The following is a 12,294-nucleotide window of genomic DNA, read 5'->3' as shown; positions in this document are numbered from 1 at the left end:
CAAATCCTTTTACAAAACGTCTGAAATATCCAGCCAACCCTAAGAACTGCCTAACACCCTTTACATCGACAGGAACAATAGTCTGTGCAAGCGCATCAACTTTTCGGTTACTTGGCTTTACAGTACCGCCTTCAATGATAACGCCTAGATATTCGACAGACGTTTTAAAGAAACTGCATTTTTCCAAGTTCAGCACAAATCCCGATTTTGATAAGGTGTCAACAACCAGTCGTAAGTTATTAAAACCTTCCTCAATAGTGCGCGCTGGGCATAAAACATCGTCAATGTAAACAAATGCGATATCATCTTTTAATAGTCCTAGAGCCTTATCAATTGCTTTCTGATAAGTAGGCGGCGAAGTAACAAAACCAAAAGGCATGCGGTTATACTCATACAATCCATCCGGGGTCACAAAAGCAGTAATGTGTTTGGATTTTTCTTCAACTTCAATTTGGTAAAAACCCGACTTCATGTCAAGAGTGCAAAAATATTTGGCCTTACTAAGTGCATCTATTTGGTCTTGTATGCGAGGCAATGGGTAATTATTCCGCACTACTTGTTTATTTACCTCTCTGTAATCCACACATAGCCTCGTATCTCCATTCCTTTTTTTTAACCAGTACAATCGGGCTAGCGTAAGCAGATTCACTAACACGAATTATTCCAGTATCAAGTTGTTCCTGTATGATTTGCTTGACTTGCAACCTCTCTCCGTACGATAGATGCCGCGGCTTATAAGCAACCGGCTGTGGGTCACGTAATGTTATTATTAATTTTCCAGTGGTTACGGCGCGCGGCGTTTGATTTATGGCTTGTTGAAGTAATGTTTTTATAGCATTAGATAATGGCTCGTCCAATCCTGACAAATCTAATCTACTTTCATCAAATGTGCGTACAGTACAATTCCTGGACATGCTAAGAGGATCATACACAATATCTACACTATTTTCATTTACCTCCACTTTAACACCTGGCCGTTTAAGAACATCCAAACCAATTAAAGCGTCAACGTCACCCCCAGGGATAGATCCATCTGGGACAACAAGAAAGTCCATTTCTAACGTCATCGTTGGTGTAAACATTATGGCAGTGCTGCGACCGATAGCCTTCATAATAGACTTTCCGATACCAGCCAAACATTGATTACTTGGTTGAATTTTTAAATTTAGTTTCTTTGCCACTTTTTCATGCAAAATTGATACGTCTGCCCCAGTGTCTACCAAATAGGAAATCGAAGTTATAGTGCTGTCATTTGTAAGTGTAGCTAAAGGTGGAGACTGCACAAATCGAGTATTTTGTGACAGCATTACTCGTTTTGGAAACCCATTTTTCTTGTAACAAGTGTCTTCTGAGTGTCCTTTCTTTTGGCAATATGTACATGTGTTTAACATTACAGTTTTTGTCTGATCTCTTGATGGATAGTTTATATTTGCTCCAGAAGGGCCAGGAAGAGGCTTTTCCATGTTGGACACTGTACCTTGTTTACAGTCTATCTGTTTATGTCCAAATCGATGACATTGTCGACACTTTCCGTGAAAAGCGGGGTGATCTTCACGAGAATTGTTTGGCCGTTTTCGTGACTCTCTCACTCGATTTACCTCGCTTAGTTTTGCAGCATCGCAGACAGCTAACAACTTTAACAGATCCGCATCGCACTCGGGACTCTGCAAGCAAATTCGATTTTTCACCTCAGCACTTTGAATATCATGCTCTACTAAACTCAGCACTATCCTCCAAGGAAAATCAGCATAAAACCGTCTAATAGCTGACAACTTAGCATTTCCATACTCAACTAGCGAGTCAAAATTGTTGCTCATAATTGCTAGACAGGCACGTAATTGAGTAGCTGGCGTGCCTTGTTCTGGAAATGCTACCTCAAAATCTCGCCTAAAAGATGCCCAATCTCTAACAATTGGCTTCCAATGACGATAAAATCGAGCTGCACGACCTCGAAGAGCGTGACCAGCTTTCAAAACAGTTACCGTATCAGAAATTCGCAACTCGGCTTGAATTCTGCTTACGTCATCCATCCACTCGACCATTGTGAACGGCGTGTCATCAGGATCAAAAATAGTTAAGCAAATTTGCGATGATGCCACTGCTGCCATAACTTCGGGACCGGGACCAACCACAGCAACAGATTGCACATGCGCTTGTTCCACAGACGACTGTAGCGCCGCTTCAGCTTGTGTAGCTTGGGCGTTGGCCATGGTGGATAATATTTGCATGATTTGACTTTGAAAATTACTGTTACTTTCTTGCTGCATTTTAAACATTAACATCATCTGATTGTTCATTGATGCACTATCACTACCACCGATAATGTCTGAGCTACTCGTACCCGCACGGTCACTCTCACAACTTTCGCGTTGTTCCTCGTCAGCCATTTTTAAACACGCACAAAAAAAAAATCACTTTTTAGGTCCTTTTCTCCTGTGATCGGCTTCACTAGGAGCTATCCCACTTCTGATGTTAGCTTTTACGATTTGTTGTAGATAATTTCAACACAAATAACACACAAATTGTTCTAAAAACCTCGATTTATTCATTAAAAATATGCGAAATACAGCCTTTTATGTCGCGACCGAATTCAGACTACCTTTTCTTTTTAAAAATTGCCGCGTTAACAAAATCTTCAGCGTCCGCACTTTTACTGTTTATATTGGGAACGATGAGATAAGGTGGTTTTAAATAACATAAGCTAACATATATTTATTATTATTAACTGTAATAAGATTTTTTTTTGAAAATTATCTTCAATAACTGAACATAAGTTATGTTTATTCCAGGTTCTCCACGATCATATCTGCTACAGATACGAAATCCTAGAGGTTATCGGCAAAGGTAGTTTTGGACAAGTGATCAGAGCGCTGGACCACATGACCAACAAACACGTGGCCATCAAAATAATCAGGAACAAGAAGAGATTCCACCATCAGGCTTTAGTGGAGGTCCGGATTCTGGATCATTTGAGAAAAAAGGACAAGGAGAGCAACCATAACGTTATCCATATGCTAGAGTATTTCTACTTTAGGAACCATTTGTGTATTAGTTTCGAATTATTAAGGTAATTCTGCATTTATAATTATAGTAAGCTCGCTTATTGAGTCACTCCATGCTGCGTTCTCGATACCACGTAATAAAAACAATAATTTCCTGTCTGATAAAAAGCCGCTGATTCGACATGTAACTGAACCTCATAAAAACACAAACAATAAATAAATAATATTATCATCGAGGATTCTTTGTAAGCCAGATAATCGCTTGTGGAAACATTATTATACGAGTGTCATTGTTTAACACAAACAAAGAACTCGATGTTACTACACGCGAAGACTATAAATGACGATGGGCATCCTGTAGAAACATTTACGGTTTTTTTTTAATAATATATTGTTGAATAACACGGGCATAGACCTGAATGCCTTTACGCTGATATGAATCTCGAAAATCCAACTGTCATATATCCATAGATAAAAAAAAGCGGATTATTTCGTGACCTAAATTTCTCATCTGACCCAAAATCAACGTTTGCACAATATTCATATTTTGAAAAGTTTAAACAGAAGTCGCTTTAGATAAACTAACAATAATGGTGAACTTTTTAAGTAGGTTAAGTGGATTAGATTTTATTAATATGCGTTTCTATTAGAGTTCTTTGTTTGTAATTTGAGATCTAAAGATGCAAAAATATGTTATATAAATAACACCCTATATGTTGGGTTGTAGTACACACTTAATTCAGTTCGAGATTCAATTTGTTGTTACATATAGTAAAAAAAATTACTTCATTAATGCTTATTAGTTTAAGGAAGGATTTTGATATACTAAATGCAACAGTGTTGGTCGTATAGTCAGTTGTGTATTGATGTTGTTAAGATGCCTCAGCATTATTTAAAATAATTAAGTAATCGATATCAAGCCATTGAAATGAATAATACCCTATCATTGTATTTATTAAGGAATTCCACGAAACTCTGTAGTTAAGCATTTATTATTTGTGCGATACAATGGATATAAGGCTTGTAATAAATGCATCGCGTCTACATTTATATGCCTCAGTTGTATGCAAGTTTTATAATATTTCTGAGAGAGATTAAATACTGACCTAAAGTTTACTTCTCTCTAAGCATCCAACAACGATTTTAGGCATAGGACTAAATTTTGCATGCTTTCCTTTTCTTACCTTGTTACTTAATCATGAACAAGATTTGTCGCAATATTCCTGGACCTCCAATCCACCCATAGAGAAAGGCCATGTCGTATTAAAGATCTAGTCGCGTGCCCTAAATCTCTCTCGGCCAAATTTAATTTTTTCGATAGACGAAGAGTCCCAAGGACTATCTCTTTCTGCATCTTTGTCGGAAGTTATTTTGTTATTTTGACAAGCCCATATTGATTAAAGCTTCTGGTGCATCGAATACTTGAATCTAGAACACTCACAATTATGACTACTATATCGAAAGTAGTCTTATATTATCGACTATAATTATCGTTCCAAGTTGCCAACAGAACATTCGACGGAGATCTATATTAGAGTCTGAAAAGAGTAGTTCCAGAAATCCGACACTGGTTGATTTCTACTACGCCTTGTAAGATTGTTGGCAAGCCCTTCTTCTCTGGACCAAAGCTGACTTTCAGTGATTGATTTTCACAACGCCATTATATTTCGTAAATTTCAATTTTATCAAAACTTAGTACAAAAGCGTATTACCTAATTGCATATTTATAGAAGACGTATGTATAATAAAACTGGGGACAAACATTCAAAAATTACTCGTATAATATAGAGGAACTTATATATTATAATTAGTAATTTAAAAATATGGTTTCTACTTTTAATGTCTTTTATATTTTTCAGTCTAAATCTGTACGAGCTTATAAAGAAGAACAACTACCAAGGCTTCAGTCTAAATCTAATTAGGAGATTCGCCAACTCCTTATTAAAATGCTTAAGACTCCTACAGAAAGAAAACATCATTCATTGCGATCTCAAACCGGTAAGTCTAAATAATTATTATTGGCCTTATTTTTGTATTAAATGTTGGTTGAATATCGGGTGCTTTAAATCGTAATTATTTATTCATTAATAGGAAATTCTATTAAAAAATCACATTTAAAATCCCTAACTTTCACTTTTATTTATTGAAGTGCATGAGATGGTGTGTGTAATTGGTTAAATATTCAAGCTTAAAAGTGCTTTGCTATCAGTAAAAAGAATATCACATACTTTCGATATTCCTTTCTCCATGTATGAAAAAATTGTACGATAATATGTTAAAAGGCTATGTTATTTTTTATCTTTAGATGTTTGTTTGGCCTTTTTAACCTTCATACCTTGACCATAAGCCTACATCTCTTTATCTATTTGAAAGTACAACTTGTTTATATACTGATCATAAGGAAATGTATACATTCCACTTATAATGATAGTTTTCAATTAATTTTTTTTTAACATGGAACGTTAAATGTGGAAAATTCCCTCTAACCCATTGATCTTATTGTCTATAAAATTTCAATAGCTTCTTGATCTTGTTATCATTCTTCCATGGGTTCCCAAGTGTATCCCAAATGTATTTAATGAGATTTAAATATGGACTTAATTGATAGCAAATCGATAACTTAAGTATTATAGCTAGTGAGATAATTTTCCACTGTATAAGCTCACATTTTTAGCGTATGGATTAATATGTGGCTCTGCAATTATTATCCAGAAGAGTTACTACGATCTCAAAGAGTCTAATTATTTTTCATTACTGTAACAAGATCAGAGCACACACCCATTAAAGTTAACACATGGAAGCAGAAGGCAATACACGGAAAGCATTCTCACGAACTTAATGCCGAACATGTCGATTATGAAACGTCGAACTACTGGTTGACTCGTGGAGATCTATTTCCTGAAACTGAAGGCTTCGTGATGGCTATACAAGACCAAGTAATTGCTACAAGAAATTACCTTAAGTACATTACTAAAGATGAGAAAGTAATCGACGATCAATGTAGAAAATGCCTGCGCGTACCGGAGACAATTCAACATATAACATCAGGATGCACATCTCTATCAGCTGCCGAATATCTGCAGCGACATAACTGTGTGGCAAAAATTATTCATCAAGGATTGGCAAAACTTTATCATCTAATTGGCGAAACTTGCGCCTATTACCAGTACAAACCAGAAACCGTACTTGGAAATGACGACTTTCGCCTCTACTGGGACAGAACTGTTTTCACCGATAGGACGCTGACTTCAAACAGACCAGATATAATCTTAATAAACAGAGCCTAAAAGAAAACCTTTCTAATTGACATAGCAGTGCCAAATACCAATAATGCCCTAAAAACCACACACACTAAACTTGCTAAATACGCAGATCTAGCTCACGAGATAAAACAACAATGATAATGTATATATATTCCCTCTAGTTATTTCATCCACTGGAATTGTCCCTTTAACACTGTCCAAAAACCTTAACGCATTGGATCTTTCCTCCTGGACGATTGTCACTATACAGAAATCTGTTATATTGAATACATGCAACATTGTTCGAAATTTCCTAAATCTATAGCAAAATTAATTTTACCTTCAGGCCGATGAAATTGACAACACCGCGATCAGCGAGCTAAAATAGTATAATAATATATACACCTGGTAACTAAATGATGATCTTTCATATAGTGTTGTTTTATGCAGAGGTGATGAAACAACTGTCTGTGCCTTAAGTCTAAATTATGAGCATCAAATCTGAATTTAATTTTTTGATACAAATACCTTGGTCGCGCATTAGAAATTATTTTGTTATGTAAAACTAGACTCTCTTTCATGAAAAGCCATCCGATTTCTTTCATCCATGCAGTTACACCACTATCATATTTTCCTATACCTCTAATTAAACAAATACAGTGCATACGTTGAATACGCATCTCATCCTGTTTTACGAGACAGGAACTATACACTACGTCACAAAATGCAAATTGCCAAAGAACTAGGCTCTTAGATAATAGAATTTTTAGTTTGACATCTAATAATTGACGCTGATTGTATATGAGTTTAAGATTATTGAATGCCTTTTTTATGCAGTTACTTACATGCGATGTGAATCTCAGATCAACATTCATCTGCAACCCCAAGTTCCTAGCACTATTGGAATGTTCAACCTTTTCTGTACCCACCAGAATTTTAAGCTGATTCAAATACGGTTGCCTACAAGAAGTACGCCCAAATAAGAGAATCTGACATTTCTTTGGATTAAGCTCTAAGCAATGTTTTTCAGAAGCACTAATTAAAAGTTTGACATCCTCGTTAATCTTATTGTTAGCTTCTAAGATTTCCTCGGGTAAAAACGAATAATACATTTGGGAATCATCAGCATAAAAATGAATACATGAGTATTTAAGGCAAGTAACTAGTTGGGAAGTGTATAGGGTGAAAAGAAGAGGTCCGAGCATTGACCCTTGTGGAACCCCATTAAGAATATGCATTTTATTAGATAACATTTCTGCTCAACCATAACCTTGCAGATTCAATGAACTGATTGCCATAATAATTTTTAATGAGTGAGATAGTATCTCTACGTCTTTGTAGCATATCAACCTTATTAAAGTCTAGGTACCAAAAACTATATTATTTTTTGGATCTTAAAAATGATTAGTCTACAGGGGATGGATAGATATTTTTCAATTTCTACTTAATGCAGTAGAGAGCTTTTCTGATATATTATACAAGACACATCATATTTAAAGTGGGTGGTGGGAAGTGCGATTTTTTGCAGCTCAAAAGCAAGTATACTGTTTATTGACAAAACCACAAAAATAAAAACTTACTTAAGTTAACATCATTCTATTTATTTTTATATTTTTTTATTTATTTTTTAAGGGTTTGACAGAAAATGAATGATATTCAACAAGATAGGAAGGAAATTTTTTATAGATATTGTTATCAAGATTTTTTGAAAAGGAATATTTGCTAAAATTAGGTGCATTTAACTACATCATCTTTTTGAACTTTTATAGAGGAAAACCTTTTTGATTCTTTCCAATCGTTCCAATCCCTCTTCGAATTACGTCGAATTTCCTTTTTATTGATATTTCCCATAACCACTTCTTGCTGTTAGCATAAGAAGCATTTAATTGAATATCGTGATTGCTTTGCTGTTGACTTTGGAAACCATCATTTCAGAAAAATAGACATCTTCCTTTTAGAAATCATAAGATATGACAAAAATAAAGGCAAAACACCGGCCTCCAATTCGGATTTTAATCCACTTTTATGAAGTCGCGCCAAGATGAGAAACTGAATTTTTCAATTTCCGGGCCTCATAAGGCTCCAAATTGAATTTTTATTAAAACCGGCAATATGGCATCCCAGTCAGCTATTACGAAACTGACTTATAAAGACGACTACGAGAAATCACCCAATATTAACTTTTAAGTTGATAGTTCAGGTTTAATCTTTAAGTTTCCCAGCGAATGTAATTAAATCAATGCATTCAACTTAATGTGGTTTGTATTCTCCAGGATTTTTTCAATTATTTTCCAAATGGATCTAGGCGGGTGAAGGGGATTTCATTTATTTACTTTTTGTATGTGTTCGGATTTTTTGATCAGAGTGTAATAAAGATAAAATGCTATTAGTGCTTTCTAAGTAGATAAAATATATGGTGTTTACTGAGTATTAATATAGAATATCAAGAAAATAAAGGAGTGCCAAAGTGAATATTAATAAAAAAGTAAGATAGAAAATAATTTTTTTAAAGTCATAAGATATCTAATCAGTACCCAAGTTATTTCCTCAATTATTCACCAGTCTTAACTAAGTAAAGATTGACGAGAGATTTTTTCAAATAATGTTGATGAGCCTTACACTGATCATTACTTAACCTCATCTGTATTTAACGATTTTCAGCGATTTTTTACGATATCAACGATTTTCCTTATTTTGAGTTTGAGGTTGCGATTTTTCCGTCATCTTTCACCCAGTCAAAATGTGGTTGTCTTTTCCTATCCTCTGAAACTTCTATTAAACCTTAGTTGGTGAACAATCTGAACCAATAACTCCGAACCGATTCAGGCCAGATACATCCTGGAAGAAGGCAATGAGAGATGGTTGAAAATTATTGAAAAAGAACCCCAAACGCAATATACATGTACTAGAAACGAGGGTGCAGAAAGTGGTTTGAATAGCCCTAACAGCTTAGACCATAACCGTCTTCCCGAGGGAACTCAAGAGATATGAAACAGACAAAAAAAGAATTTTAGGTTGCAATAATATACGGGATATAACGGGTGACAATTTTGCAATCATTTTACTTATAGTTGCCAAGAAAATTAGCTAATTAACACCACATCTGGCTATACCTACACCAGAAAAAAGCTTCACTAGCTGTAAATTGTAAACTGAAGAAGAGATTTGGTAGTTGCCATCGACATTCAAATGGTAACAGTGATGGTTACTTTACAAGAGTAATAATAGTATAATAAAGCTCTCTGTCACGAGGGATTGATTGAATTGACGATATTCGATTGAATTAATGAATTGTGAAGTTTCAGGAGCAACAATGAAACGTGTAATTTTCCATAAAAATGGAGAAAACTTTTAACCAGAAAGCCACCGACATCATTTTACAACATTAACATTGTTTTCCCACTGTTGGAACTTTCAGAAAGTTAGAAACTCAATAGAATTTCTTTTTGAGAAACTGAACATGCATCAAGTTATGTAAAAGTGCCTTTCTCGTTTGGCGGAAGTTGGTCGTGATGTTATATTGAAAACATTTTCAGGAAATCTATTTCATTTGTATCAACAAAAGTCAAAGGGTAGATTATTAAGTTCAATCTGATACAATTTTGCCGCTGCTAACTGCACTGCAGGTCTGTTCGACTTTTTGTGCAATTTAGAAAATGAGACGTTTAAGTAAACAATTAGTAAATAACTAGAACTAGCTATTAAGCAATGAATAACCGAAAGATAATATTAGTAAAACAGTATAGACCGAAGACTTCTGAGTCATATATAGAAAATATATACAAAAATCATATCCAACGGCCTGACTAGGAAACTAGAGTTCTTTCTTTCCAATGAAGAAGCTTTTGTTGAAGTTTTCGTATAGAATATGGGACAAACAACCACTTGCTAGCTACGGTTCTTATCGAAACTAGGATCGAATACAACAAATCACTCGTATCAACATTTCGAAAAGACATTTGATTGTACAACTCTTAGAAAAACATAGACTTTGAGAAACACTGGATGATGCAATGAAAAATGGAAAGAGTAATGCTAGGAATCAAACTTTCTGACAAAATCCTCAATCGAACCATACGAAACAAAACAGGTACCGTTAAGTCTATTCTGCATCTAAAATAGAACTGGACAAGCCACGTGGCCAGAATGAGAGATGGTAGATGGACGAATAATAGTGTAAATATCAAGATGACCAAGATCCGAAGCTTTTAGAAGTAGAGCCAGACCATCCACACGCTGGACACATAACATAAAAAGAATTGCAAGAAACTAGATCCAATCTGCACAAGATCGAAATACGTGGCAAAATTTGAGAGAGGCTTTTGTTCAATAGTTAAATAGATAAGATGATGATCATTATAGTGAAACTTAATTAGAAGCGGTATAACTGGTAAAGTGTAAATTATTTTAACCATTTTTAATACTCATTTAAAAAAATATATGGGCTAAATCTGTCAAAGTTAGAACTATTAAAACGTAAACTAGCCATTAACCAAGAAATAACTGAAGTTAAGACTTGAAACCCTTTGCCAAAGACTGTAACTAATAATAAATAATTAAGAACAGGGTGTCACCAAGGAATAATCAAAATATATAACTATGGTTCAAACATGAGCCGCTTGAAAAAACTTATAAGGAACCCACTTTTACCTTTTAAACTTTTATTAAACAGTTGATTAACTCTTTAACTTTTTTTTAAGAGTTAATCAACTGTTAAAAAAGGAATAGCCAGAACATAACTCAGATTAGACAAACCGCTTGAAAAGAATCCTATAACTGGTGAAAAGTAAACTAGTTTAACATTTTTGAAGACTCAATTAAGCGGATCTACCTGTTATATCTATCAAAGTCAAGATAGTCAAAGGGTGAACCCCCATTATCAACCACCAAAAATTAAAACCTAAGATCTCTTGAAACTGGCTTTGTTCCGAAAAATCAATTTAAAATATTTATTATTAGTTTTATTATTTACTGGTAGTTAACTGATAACGACTTAATAACTAAGTCATTTTTAAATTCATTTGGTTTTATTTTAATATTACTTCAGCATTCCGATTTAGCCATAAAATCAAGGCTAAGAATATAAATCCAGTAGCAAAGTGTCGTCATTTACATCTTTTTTTTTGATATTTAAATGTTAATGTAAAATCTAATTGCATAAGGCCTACACTTATTTATTAGCTTCCTCCATATACTAGTGGGAAAAGACGTGATTCACCTTATCTTAAATTATTTTATATTTATTATATATTAAACAATAAACCCTTGTTCACCTTAAATTTCGTCATGTACTCTCTTGCAGCTGCTAAGCAAAGTTCAATAAATTGTAAACTTTAAAAAAGCCAATAAAAACTTGACACCTGATATGAATTAACTAATTATTATAAATTCAAAAGAGCAAAGAAAAAAAAACAATGTTACTGACAAATATAGTCAAACCACGTAGAACTGGTTATACCATTAAATCGCCGCCTTATATACATGACGGTTAATAAATGTATTTACACTGAATTAACATTCGGATTGAGTTGTATACCTGGGAACAATTAAAAATAAGAGAAATTATCCTTTTATAGAATACAAGAATTGTTGTCAGAGCTTTTCGTTTTATATTATATTTATATTACATTTAGCCTTAGATATTTTAGTTTTTTCTGCCCTTCGGTTTTTAAATATAGGGTGCGGCATAATTGTCTCCCTGATTTTAAGGCTTAATAAAAGAAATGTTATTTGAAATACAAAGATTTTATTTTTTTATTTTAAAAGTACAACTAAAACATTTTTGTCCTATGTGGTTTTGAAGAGAATATCTGGCAAGTGCCGTCCACCATTATCGAAGCACTGGTGCAAGCGACTTTTGAAGTTTCGCATAACTCTTGCAAGCATTTCTTGGGGTATTCTGCGAATTTCCAGGCGGATTGCATCCTTTAGTTGTCTAATAGTCGTTGGACGATGTTTGAAGACTTCAGCTTTTAGGTAACTCCACAGAAAGAAGTCGCAGGGCGTTAGGTCAACAGGGCGAGCGTGCAGGCCAAGAAATATCGCCTCTC

At 34.4% G+C, this 12,294-nt stretch overlaps 1 protein-coding gene across 6 annotated transcripts in view; it reads left to right on the top strand.

Moving 5' to 3' along the window:
- LOC126743495 (dual specificity tyrosine-phosphorylation-regulated kinase 2) overlaps nt 1-12,294 on the top strand; it is a 178,482-nt gene that overhangs the window by 148,108 nt on the left and 18,080 nt on the right. For all 6 annotated transcript variants that reach the window (XM_050450622.1, XM_050450620.1, XM_050450617.1 and 3 more), the window contains 2 exons: nt 2,790-3,067; nt 4,862-5,000. In XM_050450622.1, coding sequence (XP_050306579.1) covers nt 2,790-3,067; nt 4,862-5,000 — 417 coding nt within the window. The remainder of the gene's footprint in view (nt 1-2,789; nt 3,068-4,861; nt 5,001-12,294) is intronic.

This window comes from Anthonomus grandis, chromosome 13 (assembly GCF_022605725.1).
Source record: "Anthonomus grandis grandis chromosome 13, icAntGran1.3, whole genome shotgun sequence".
NCBI lineage: Eukaryota > Metazoa > Arthropoda > Insecta > Coleoptera > Curculionidae > Anthonomus > Anthonomus grandis.
This window is presented reverse-complemented; position numbering and strand designations above follow the sequence as displayed.